General features: G+C 41.0%; 1 protein-coding gene across 6 annotated transcripts in view; it reads right to left on the reverse strand.

Annotated features, from left to right (window-relative positions):
- Positions 1-13,832, reverse strand: part of LOC104937876 (A-kinase anchor protein 13-like) — a 106,183-nt gene that overhangs the window by 40,424 nt on the left and 51,927 nt on the right. For all 6 annotated transcript variants that reach the window (XM_027278709.1, XM_027278713.1, XM_027278712.1 and 3 more), the window contains exon 11: positions 3,187-3,263. In XM_027278709.1, the coding sequence (XP_027134510.1) occupies positions 3,187-3,263 (77 nt within the window). The remainder of the gene's footprint in view (positions 1-3,186; positions 3,264-13,832) is intronic.

Below are 13,832 nucleotides of genomic sequence, written 5' to 3' on the forward strand. Positions count from 1 at the left end.
GGCCCAGAAACCTCCTCCTGCAGGTAGTCCAAAAACACTTGTGGGACAAACATGAACACTCCCCCAGTGTTCTGAGGTCACATTCCAGCCAGCTGACATTAGCTAACAGTTCCAAACATGATCATAATCAGGCAGTATGAACATGGTCAGGGTGTTAGGAACATGTCAAGAGACAAACCCCCTCACAGTAAACCTGTCCTACGTACAGTACAGTGTATAGATGCTGCTGAGGACTTCAGCTGATCAAAGTTATTCTTTATGAAATAAAAAATAAACCACGGTTATTCACTAACAGGAACAGAGCACTGAGCTACATCCAATAAGTGGAAACAAACAGCTTCATCTGTAACCAATCAGCAGCACACAAACACAGCAATTACCATGGTAACAGCTGTACACCGTCCAGCTGTGACACAGAGCGAGTGAGACACACACACACACACACAGAAACACATCTGGAAGTAGTTATACCTGCTCTGACCACAGGGAGGCAGACACTCACCTCTTACTTTGAAATAAAGGCAAAATGAGTAGAGAGTTGAAACCATGATCAGCATTCATACGATTGGCCGAGTGCTGATCATGTGATGGCAGCTATACAAGGTACAGTAGCCTACATGTGTCCAAGCATGTACTGGGACAACACGGTCATGGTTCTCCAGTGTTTCTACACGTCGTTGTGGATGTGGTCACACTACAAGATCTGTTTGGTGTATTATTGGTCGTGCCACAACGCCATCCAGCGTCACATTCTTTTCTTTTTATCAGTCTGGTGCTTCCTCTGTTACTCATGTCTCCATGTTCAAGTTCAAGTTCAAGTTAACTTTATTAGCAATGCTGCTATATGTACAGGACATACAGAGAAATGAAATAGGGTTTCCCTCTTATCCCGATGCAAACAGCAATAAACATGAAATATAAAATTTAAGTGAAAGATGTAAAAAAATATTAAATATATTATTATTATTATTAAAAAAAATATATAAAAATATATACAAGCTAAAAGACATCCGTGTGGCAATATGGCACAGTATAAACAGAATGATCAGTCATTGTCATTCCAGATCCAGACACTCCCTGCAGTAACCACTTTCCTGCCCTTCCCCGCCTACTTACTCACCTGCTTCCCATTTCCCTCATCAGCAAAGTTGTGTACAGTATATGCCAGTTCATTAGTGTTCAATCTAACTGTCTACTGCATCTACCCTAGCATCCCTACTTTGTTTATTCTGCCTGGCTGAACCCCAAGCAGTTTTCGCAGATTGATGATCCGTTTCCTGGCCCCTGTCTGGTTCAGTTTGTCTATTTTGACTGACCTCCTGGGTTTGACCTGCACCAGTTTTTGGAATAAAGCTAACAAAAACGTTTACTCTGACTGTGTGGGTTTGTGTGAATGTGTGTGTGTGATTGTGTGTGTGTGATTGTGTGCGTGTGTGTGTGTGTTTGAATTTGTTCTGTGCCACAATTGTCACAGTACAATCTAACTGGTTGCTGCAGCTGGTTTCAGGAGCCAGACATGTGGCTGTGTGTAGTAGAGGGGATGAAAGCCCTGCCTACCAGCGCTGGGTTTATAGCTGCAGGTAGTCACACATGCAACATTTTAAGCTTCTATATCATCCACCAATTATTTACACATTATTAACACAGACAGGGAGTGACATTAACTGAGTTTGACCAGCAGGCAACGTAGGAGCAGAAAGGCGAGGTGCACTAAGAGATTTTTTAACATTGGAGCTTAGCAACCGAATCACAAATGGGACCACTGGAACTCAATCCTAGTTAGTTTTCAAAGGGAGAAGTCTTATTTAGAGATCTGTTTGAACTTGGATTGGACTACATACATCCTAAGAGGTCCAGTGTGTCAGATTTAAGGGGCATTATTTACAGAATATGGCAGAAATGGGATAATATTCACATTTTCACCAGTGTATAAATACATAAAATTAGAATTGTTGCGTTTTCATAAACTTGAACCTTTAATGTACACAGGAACTGGCAGGCTGCACCATAATGTTTCTACAGAAGCCTAGAATGAACAAATGCAGGACTTTTCACATTTTATGTGGTCAGCTTAGCAGTGAGGACTTTTAGATCAAAGTTATCAAATAGGGGCTTCCGTTAATTAGGAGATGCAGAATAATTACACCTTAAATACAGTCAATCAACAAGTGAAATACAGGTCTGATTCAAAGACGTGACTTGAAATGCTTTGTTTGTGCTCGCCTTTGTTACACTGTGTATTACACTGTGTAACTGTTACTTTGGAAACTTGATGTATGATTTCACCTTGGTTAATGGCTCTGTGACATTTACTTTCACAAATGAAACTGTTTTTAGGAAAGATCATTTAGGAATAAAGTCGTCTCTCACTTTGCTTCTGTCATCTTTACTGCAGCTTCATGTGTATTTATCCCTCCCTATTCCTTCCTCTCCTCTCTGTCTTTGACATTACATCATGCAGCAAAACTAAAACAAGACACGCCGAGCCAACACACACACACACACACACACACACACACACACACACACACACACACACACACACAGTGTAAGGTCCAGCCCTTCAGTTTCCCATATCTGCTGCTCCAGAAGACCAACAACTGCGTCATTTGTAAACATTGGAAAATAATTTATATGGAATCAGAGGTGACCTGGACTGCCCTGGCGTAACTCAGAGAGCATCGAGGATGTGAGCACAGCTAATGTATGTTCAAAACATCTAAGGAAGTGTGCAGCCAGAATCACAGTCATCTTCAGGCCAATCTTCAGAGCTAGTTTTTTTATAAATAAATGTACACAAACAGTTCGCAGCAGCTGAATACCACCTCTTGTATGCACGGGAAAGAAAAAAGTATGCACTGTGAGGCTGCTGGGCCCAGTTCTGCTGCCCGCTTGCCCACCTCCTCCAAAGCTCCTGTGCTAGAAGTGTAAGCACCAACACTCCCCTCATGCTCTGTGTTCTCAGTCCAAGCAGAGTCAACTCATAAGACCGCTAGCTGCATGGCTAACTAAACCAACTAGCAAATTAACTACAGTCAGCAGCAGTGGTTACATTAGCAACAAGTTAGTCTGTCAGAAATCTGTATATGAATGTGAATACAGCCCACCCAGCACCTGGAAACATTTCAACCAGACTTTTGTATTCATTCTATCTCTACTGTTCACTGTCATGAAGAGTAGACTCACCTGCAGAAAGTGTGTGCTGTCTGAGTCTCTGCTGGTCTGCTGACTCTCTTCTTCTGCTGCTGGAAATGTGTCTGCTTCTGTAGGAGAGGACACACAACATTAGTTCATCATGACATACAAGTTGTGTGCTATATCAAAGATAATTAAAGCTGCAAGCAGCGATGGTCGGGCCCTCGCATATGCGCGCACATCGAAATGTGCGCACGTTGAAATGTGCGCATGTGGAAATGGCCACACCGTTTCCCCAAAATTCATCGTTTTGATAACTGTTACTCAGGAAGTCTATGTGAACACACCTACCAAGTTTGAAGGGACTTGGATGAAATCCCTAGGAGGAGTCCGTTCAAACATGACCCCTTGTCAACCAGGCCGAAACACAGAAAATGGCGCTTTTCATTCTTAAATATCTTGCTTCCTGTTCAGTCTTAGCCCATTGCTCCAAGAGAGTTTTTTGTAGGTCCTGGCATGTTCTACAATTCGGCTGAGTTTCGTGACTCTGTGTCCAAAACTGTGGCGGGGCTGTTCCACTGAAAAATTCAAGGGGGCGCTATAGAGCGCTTTTGCTCCGCCCCCTCATTAATTATGCAGCCGAATTGTGCATAATACTGCTGTTAACAATCATAACAAGTTTCAGACAGCTCTGACAAAGTATATGATAGCCGCACACTTTTGCCCGAAAATCAGCCCAAAAGTCAATGGAGTCTTGTTTTTTTGTGAAAAAATCGGCAGCGATATCTCGCTTCCTGTTCATTGTGGCTTATTGCTCCAAGAGAGTTTTTTGTAGGTCCTGGCATGTTCTACAATTCGGCTGAGTTCCGTGACCTGTTGCCAAAACTGGGGCGGGCTGTCCCAAAGAAAAATTCAAGGGGGCGCTATAGAGCGCTTTTGCCCCTCCCCCTCATTAATTTGCAGCCGAATTGTGCATAATATTGCTGTTAACAACCAAAACAAGTTCAGACAGCTCTGACAAAGATATGATAGCCGCACACTTTTGCCCGAAAATCAGCACAAAAGTCAATGGAGTCTTGGATTTTCGTGGAAAAATGGACAGCGTCGACTTTGATGCACCGTCACGGCCACGCCCGCTGATAAAAAGTTGTGATTTTGATAACTTTTCATTGTGGACGCCTTGAGAACACACACGGCAAGTTTCAAGCACATCGGATGAAATCCCTAGGAGGAGTTCGTTCAAATGCGACCCCTGGAAATGAGGCCAAAACGGGAAAAGGCCAAATCTGAGCAAAATTGGACGCCGTACGCGTCACTGTAGCCCGGGGCACCAAGAGACTTTTTTGTGATTTTGATAACTTTTCATTGTGGACGCCTTGAGAACACACACGGCAAGTTTCAAGCACATCGGATGCAATCCCTAGGAGGAGTTCGTTCAAATGCGACCCCTGGAAATAAGGCCAAAACGGGAAAAGGCCAAATCTGAGCAAAATTGGACGCCGTACGCGTCACTGTAGCCCGGGGCACCAAGAGACTTTTTTGTGATTTTGATAACTTTTCATTGTGGACGCCTTGAGAACACACACGGCAAGTTTCAAGCACATCGGATGCAATCCCTAGGAGGAGTTCGTTCAAATGCGACCCCTGGAAATGAGGCCAAAACGGGAAAAGGCCAAATCTGAGCAAAATTGGACGCCGTACGCTTCACTGTCACCCAGGGCACCAAGAGACTTTTTTGTGCGTCTGGGCATGTTACATACTCCCACCGAGTTTCGTGCACGTGGGCGAAACCGTGGCGAGGGGCACCGGCAAAAACGCGCACCTAGGTGGCGCTGTGGAGGCGTATGCGCGCGTGCATGTGTGAGACCTCCAAAATACGTAATTTTATGCCTGACATTGGGGGGTAGGCAAATTTTCGTGAGTTTTCGGGGGGATATGGGCTGTGGAAAATGCGATTTACTCTTAAAACGTCGTTCAGCGTTCGAAATACAATAGGGCCTCGCTGTGCTCGGGCCCTAATGAGAATACATCAGGACATACAAAACATGGGTCAAAAGAATCAGTAAACTTATTTTTTTTGCCTCTTTGTCAGTGGATAATACAGTTCTCTCTTTGTGCTATGAATGCTAGTTGTCGTCATAGGTTGCTGGATAAAACAAATCATGCCAATAATATCAATACCTGGACTTGAAACACTTACTATACTTTATGCAGACATGTTGCGTTGCATATTATAGCTGAAAGAGAATGAACTCTAACTCCATTTTACTCTAAATGAGACCACCATTTACAAAACAAACATCATGTTCTATTGAAGAAAACTGAGGTGATAACTCAGGTGAGAAGCTGGGTCATTTTGTCAAAAGGGTTCATGCATCAGATTTCTTTTTGCAGCCAGGGGAGTCGCCCCGTGCTGATCATAAGAAAGATGTGATTATAATGCATTATAAAATGAATATAATGTTTTACATTTATGAGAATTATTAGAATTAGATTATTATTAGTCAGCAAATGACCAGCAAATATTATACTAAACATCTTAAGTCATTATACAATGCTTTAAAAACAATGTGATCTGATTATTGTATTTAAAGAATTATGAATGTGTGACTGCACATAACTATAATTATACATTTCTATAAGCACAGTATATATGTTTCTAAAAATGTTTTTCCTCGCCACTGTCACCAAGTGCTTGTTCATGGTGGGAATTGTTTGGTCTCTCTAAATAATATGGTAGAATAGTACGGTGTATAAAAAGTCTCATGAGATAACTTTTGTTAATCAGAATCAGAAATACTTTAATAATCCCAGGGGGAAATTATTTATGATCTGGTGTGTAAATAATCTGAATCGAACTGATCTCAATGCATTATAATATGTTATAGATATGGGTGTCAATGTTTTATAATTATTGTTAGAAAGCATTATGAATAGTTATGAGTGTAGATAACTTGATAAAAAAATGCTAGAAGTACAATATAATGCATTAGAAGTATGTTTATAAAGCATTATAACAGTTTGAAAGTAAATTTTATCTATGAGACACAGTTTGCAGGATTCTGGTGATGTCATCAACTTAAGGTAAAGGCTCCTTCAGTAGAACATATATTTCACAGTGGTAAACTGTAAAATACTGAATTTCTCGACCGTATTTGAAATGATAAGTGGACAAGAGGAGGGGAGGGGGGAGGGGAATAAGAATGAGAATAAAAAAGGCACTGTTGAAGGACCTGTGAAGGCTCACTTTACGGTAAGCTGTTCTGTCACTTCCGGTTATCGGTGTTACTGCTACGGTGCTCTCTGCTCTGTCCACCTAAACAGATTTTCGTATACTGTTCACATCAGTGATTATCTACACATCTCTACACTATCCTTAGACTTGTTCTGCTTGTGCATGAACAGGTCTCTTAAAGTTTGTGTAAAGGCATTTGCAGGTTTTCTTTCAAAACACAATAAATATGTTGTAAAATAGTTGCTGAAAACATGAGAAAAGACTTTTAACAATAGAGGTTCAAACAGTTTTTCACCAGTTTCCAGTCCAGGATTTTGTGTGATTTTGTGGGCGGTCCTACGTGACTGCGTGACTGTGTGACGTCAATCCGTGATCATTAAACATAACATTTGCATAACTCCATCCCTAGCACAACGGTATAGAAGCCTTAACGGTATAGATTATGGTTCTGGTGGCTCAAATATATAGGGCTGAACAATACCAATAATACTGCTAGCTGTAGCATCCATATTATGCTTATGACAGTCCTAAAACAAGATCACGTGACGTCACACGGTGATCATTAACATAAGATTTGCATATTCCGCCAAGTGGGCATGGCTTCAGCACATTCAGTGGGCATGCCCCCACAGTCCTGGAGCTGAGAATACTGCTCATTTTTACCTGATTTTGACACCTAGTTTCATAAACGTCGTTATTTTTGATCATTCAAATTTGGCTGGGTGGTTAATAACACTTTCTTCTTTAGTCTAAAAAACTCAAACACAAATTTATTTTGACTTTACACAGACTTGAACTTTAGTGACCACAGTCCGAGTTTTACTAGTTTCTGTTATTGGATGGCTTCTCTCTCTCCTCTCCTGCCCTGTGTGCCTCATGTTTAGCTACTCCTCGTCCTCCTTTAGTGATAACGGTACTTGTAATAAATTTAGTTTATTTGTTGCTTTGGAGGCGACCCACCGACACACCTGCTGAGAGGCCAACTCTGGTCACTGGCAGCTTCATTTTACGCAAGTTAGCGTAAATAGTGTGAATAAACCGCCTCATTGTCTGAACCACACTCTTGATCTTGTTCTCTCATATGGCATTGAAATTGATAATCTAATAGTCTTTCCACAGAATCCTCTTCTGTCTGACCATTTTTTAATAACCTTTGAGTTCATATTAATGGACTATAAGGAAGTGATTCCTTCAGCATTGAATTCAATGCCATGTCTCAATGCAGCAGAGGACTTGTCTGCTTCCTTTAGCCCCTCACAAATAGATCATCTTGTTGATAGTCCTACAGGCTCATTACGGACAACTCTAGACTCTATTGCACCTCTTAAAAAGAAGACAATTAAACAAAGAAGGCTAGCACCATGGTATAGCCAGCAGACTTGTAAATTAAAGTAAGAGACACGTAAATCTGAACACAAACAGCGTGCCACTAAACTGGAAGAATCTCATCTAGTCTGGCAAGATAATCTTAAAAAATACAGGAAGGTAGGGGTGGGCGATATATCGACCGGTGGCACCAGGTGAGCAGTCAATCAATCAAAGGGTCTCAACATGAACGATAAGAGACTAATTGTTGAAGTGGAACAACACACAATAATTTATGACACAACAGATGCTTTTTATAATCTCTTCCATGTTGTGATCTCGTGTGAATACGGCCGGCTAGCTACGCTGCCAAGATGCGCCCGGTGTGAGTTGACGCAGGGCAGAGGACGCAGCTAAAACACTACACAGCCATTACTAATCTAATAGAAGGGTCTACTTGAATCATCATACTGATGTTATTTTTTGCATCAAGGGTTGAATTTAACATTCATAGTGATTTACTGGAGAAATAAAAATATCGAGATATATATCGTGTATCGCAATACAGCTTAAAAATATCGAGATATTGGTTATAGGCCATATCGTGCAGCCCTACAGGAAGGCTCTCCATAATGCCAAAGCAGCCTACTACTCTTCATTAATAGAGGAGAATAAGAACAACCCCAGGTTTCTCTTCAGCACTGTAGCCAGGCTAACAGAGAATCACAGCTCTACTGAACCATCTATTCCTTTAGGTCTAAGTAGCAATGACTTCATGAGCTTCTTTAATGATAAAATTAAAACTATTAGAGACAAAATCCATCACCTCTTGCCCTCAACAGGCATTGATCTGCATTCTGATACAGCAAGTTTGGAAACAGCTGTAAAACCTGATATGTATTTAGACTGTTTTTCCCCCATCGACCTTCATCAAATAACTTTAATCATTTCTGCAGCTAAGCCGTCATCCTGTCTCTTAGACTCCATCCCAACCAGGTTGCTCAAGGATGTTTTACCTGTAGTTAGTAATTCGTTATTGGATATGATTAATCTGTCTTTATTATCAGGATATGTACCACAGTCCTTTAAGGTAGCTGTAATTAAACCTCTTCTTAAAAAGCCCACTCTAGACCCAGAGGTCTTAGCCAACTACAGACCGATATCAAACCTTCCCTTTCTGTCTAAGATACTTGAGAAAGCTGTAGCTAATCAGCTGTGTGACTTTCTCCATAACAATAGTCTATTTGAGGATTTTCAGTCAGGATTTAGAGTGCATCATAGCACAGAGACCGCATTAGTCAAAGTTACAAATGACCTCCTAATGGCATCAGACAAAGGACTCATCTCTGTACTTGTCCTGTTAGATCTTAGTGCTGCATTTGACACCATTGACCATCAAATTCTTTTACAGAGACTGGAACATCGAATTGGCATCAAAGGAACCGCCCTAAGCTGGTTTAAATCGTACTTTTTAGATCGATCTCAGTTTGTTCACGTCAATGATGAATCCTCCATGCAGACCAAAGTTTGTCATGGAGTCCCACAAGGTTCTGTACTTGGACCACTTCTATTCAGTTTATATATGCTTCCTTTAGGGAACATTATTAGGAATCACTCTATCAATTTTCATTGTTATGCTGACGACACCCAATTATATTTATCGATCAAGCCTGATGCAACCAATCAGTTAACTAAACTCCAAGCATGCCTTAAGGATATAAAAAGTTGGATGACCTACAATTTTTTGATGTTAAATTCAGACAAAACTGAAGTTCTTGTAATTGGACCCAAACACCTCAGAAACTCTCTTTCTAGAGACTTAGTTACTTTAGATGGGATCACCCTGGCCTCCAGCTCCACTGTAAAGAATCTTGGAGTTGTTTTTGATCAGGATTTGTCCTTTAACGTCCACATAAAACAAATTTCGAGGACTGCATTCTTCCACTTACGTAACATCGCTAAAATCAGACGCATTGTCTCTCAGGCGGATGCAGAAAAACTAGTCCACGCATTTGTTACTTCAAGGCTGGACTATTGTAACTCTTTGTTATCAGGCTGCTCTAATAAGTCTCTTAGGACTTTGCAGTTAATTCAGAATGCTGCTGCACGTGTTCTGACAGGAACCAAGATCAGAGATCACATCTCTCCCATTTTGGCTTCCTTGCATTGGCTACCTATTAAATCTAGAATAGAATTTAAAATTCTTCTCCTTACTTACAAAGCTCTTCATGGTCAGGCACCATGGTCAAGCTCATAATACCTTACCTAGAACACTGCACTCTCAGGACGCTGGGTTCCTTGTGGTTCCTATAGTCTCCAAAAGTAGATTGGGAGCCAGAGCTTTCAGCTATCAGGCTCCTCTTCTGTAGAACAAACTACCTTTCTGGGTTCAGGAGGCAGGCACGATCAACACCTTTAAGAATAGACTTAAGACTTTCCTTTTTGATAAAGCCTATAGTTAGGGCTGGCTCTGGTCATCCCTTAGTTATGCTGCTGTCTCTCTCTCTTTCTCTCTCTGTGTGTAGACATACATAGACAAGTGTCATTAATGCATGTTAACAACATATCATTACTGTCATTATAACTGTATATCTTGAGTACTGCTACCATATCTCCATTACACAGTTTATAGTTAGTTTATGATTTGCTGCGGCTGTGCATCTGTGTCTCTCTATCTCTATCACAGGTTCCACTGCTACTGTAATCACTTTATCATTCATTGTGATTCATTGTCATTTTATCATTCATTGTAATTCATTGTCATTTTATCATTCATTGTTATTGTACAATATGTTTGTGTTGATTTGTTCTGTACACGTGACATCCATTGCACGTCTGTCCGTCCTGGGAGAGGGATCCCTCCTCTGTGGCTCTTCCTGAGGTTTCTTCCACCTTTTTTCCCCTTTTAAAAGGGTTTTTTGTTTTTCCTCACTGGAACCGAGGGTCTAAGGACAGAGGGTGTCACTCCCTGTACAGATTGTAAAGCCCCCCGAGGCAAATGTACTTTGTGACTTTGGGCTATACAAATAAAATCTGATTTGATTTGATTTGATTGCAGTTCATAAAAATTAAAAAAAATGATAATAAAAGGAGGCTGCAGTATCGCGATAATACCTGGAACCGTGATACTTAGTCTGGTATCGTATCGTGGTTAATCATTTTGGTATCGTGACAACTCTACTCTAAAACTTTTACCAGTGGTTTGGTATGATATCTCTGATTCTTTCTGAGCCACATTAGCAGCCTTGACATAAAAAAACAAGATAAAACAAGTGTTAAGATGCACCGTTTGAAGCTCTTGAATACATGAATATGCTTAATCATGTCAACAGAAATTCTCTAAATGAATGTCTACAAGTGTCCTAAGAATGTTATGTTATGAGAGGTCCATCCGTTCCTCTGTTACTTCAGTTCAGTTTAGATAAAAACAATGCCATCAAGTGGAACTAAATGAATGAAGAATGTAAATGTAGATCTCTGCAAGCTGTGGTTCAGCTCAGTAGGACTGAGACCATTCTTCACCAACTATATTGACAGAGGCTTGTCAAAGGTCCTGCCTTCATTGATGAGGTTAAATAATAATTCTAGTTTATTTTGATGGGCCTTCATCCCAGCACACATTTGGACTTGTGAACATATGTTACTCATAAAATCCATTCAGCTCTATTCAGATGACACTGCAGTGATGCAGCAGAAACAATAGCAGGAGGCTGAGACTGAAGCAGCTGAATGGAAATCAGACTTTGTCATCAGCTATGATATATATCTTTGGACGTACAAAGCCAAAGGCTTGGTCCTGGTGGGAACTGTTGGGTCTACTACTTATTATCATTATTTATTTATTTTTAAGCCCAATAAAACAGAAGGATCCTGTATTGGTTTTCCTGCACAGCATCATTTCATGAGTACAAGCTGAAGTCTGATTATTATAGTGTTCCTTTGCTAGTAAGAGGATGACAAGCTGTGCAACTTTTGCCTCAGTAAAAATGACAAATGTTATAATTAGCATAGTTACTAACTGTAAACACAGGCCAAGTTCGACTCAACCACAGGACATTGATGCTGCGATACAACAGTGTTAACCACAGCAACACACAGACAACTGAGAGTCTACTCAGTGAGACTAATGGGTTGGCGACTCTGTTTTAGAGTTTTAAAAATCACAACGTTTTTTCTCTTTTAGTGTACATCACCATGGTAAGTAGCTTCACACCTAACCTGCTCTGGAGGAAGTTCTGTTCAGAGTTTCAGATTTTAAACCGTCTGTTATTGCAATGCGTGCGTTGTGTTGCCACGGGAACCTACATGCATTCAGTTGGTGATGCAGAAAATATGAAAACTTTTTTTCCGTATTTGCTTCAGGAGATAACATTTAAATGTCACACAGGACTCCTGCTCCTGATTGGCTGGTACTGCAGCTAACAGAACACGATTAGACAATGGATTCCTATTGATTTAATTGATATTTATCACAGATTTGATCAATAAAAATGTTTTCACTTTGATGTGATTTTTCAGACCCGAGTAAATATTTAAATCTACTGTGTTAAGTCTAAAGATGAAGAGCTCTACCATGTGCAGCTGTCACATTAGAGACAGACAGGAGGCACATATTCCTTCAGCGGCCCTGACTTTTAAGCCACATGTGCGATGCTTGGTAAACAAACTGAGGCTAAAGTTAAGTTTCTCTTTCAAAAACAAGTTGTGTTTCTCTTTTAATGTAAAAAAGAGTGTCTTGTATTTGTTTCAATTACACCTGTTCTTAGTTTGAGCTGCTGTCTGTCTTGGTCAGGACTCCCTTAAAAAAGAGGTTTTTAATCTCAATGGGACCTTTCCTGGTTAAATAAAGGTTTAAAATAAAAAAAAAACAAAAAAAAAAAACAGCTGATTACTTTCTCTGACTTTAGATCTTGTGGAGCCTGCTAACACAAAAAGTGTGGCTGTGTCCGGCATGCTGGTCAGTCACTGAGTCACGGCTATTACAAGAAGATGACGAGGCTGTGCATCACTGGCTTTCAATTAATGACACACACAGACTTATAAATGATCATTCGCTTTAGTTTTATGTTCACAGACACACTTGTAGACTGCACACACTCATACAAAACAGCGTGCACACCCACACACACAGCACAACCATTTCTCAGCTCACTGCTAGTTTCACTGTCCACTGTTAAGTCTTGATGACATCATTAGGGTTGCCTGGATACCATGCCCCATACAAACAGAAGAGCCGGATCAATGTGTCTCTCTGTCTCTGTCTCTGTCTCTCTCTGTCTCTCTTTGTCTCTCTCTCTCTGTCTCTCTTTTTCTCTCTTTGTCTCTCTTTGTCTCTCTTTGTCTCTCTCTCCCTCTCCCTCTCTCTCTCTCTCTCTCTCTCTCTCTCTCTCTCCCTCACGAGCAGCTATCTAAAACGGATAAATGACATCACCAATGTCTAAACAAACTGTGGTGAAAGTCTGAGTCAGCGACCACTGACACCGACTACTGTCAGTAAATAGAGTCAGCTCTCTCTCTCCCTCTCCCTCTCTCTCTCTCCCTCTCTCTCCCTCTCTCTCTCCCTCACGAGCAGCTATCTAAAACGGATAAATGACATCACCAATGTCTAAACAAACTGTGGTGAAAGTCTGAGTCAGCGACCACTGACACCGACTACTGTCAGTAAATAGAGTCAGCAGGTTGTTGACATTAATTCTGTGAGGTGGTCAAACTACAAAATGGATGGCTGCATGTTGTTCATGACATATCGTTCTCTGACGGACACTTAGCAGCTACCAACTGAGTCGAAGTGGTTGTTGAGAGAATCCCTCAGTTAAAGCGTGTCTTTATACTGTGTACCTGTGTCAAATTTATGATCTCTATATGACTTTTTTTGTTTTGTTTTATTCTGAACACATGACATCTACTTCCTGTCTGTCCGCCCTGTTGATTTTCTAGAGGTTTCTTGGGGGTTTCTCCATTTGAATCAAGGCTCTATGGATAGAGTGTTGTATGCTTTACAGCATCAAAGCTGAAGTTAATGCTTAAGCAGCTAAAGTGCTTGGGAGTCGTTTAGCTCAGTTGGTAGAGCATCCGCCCCATGTCCAAAGGCTCAGTCCTTGCTGCAGAAGCCCAGGGTTTGAATCTGACCTGTGGCTCTTTGCTGCATGTCATTCTA

The sequence above is a fragment of the Larimichthys crocea genome, chromosome V, assembly GCF_000972845.2.
Source record: "Larimichthys crocea isolate SSNF chromosome V, L_crocea_2.0, whole genome shotgun sequence".
NCBI lineage: Eukaryota > Metazoa > Chordata > Actinopteri > Sciaenidae > Larimichthys > Larimichthys crocea.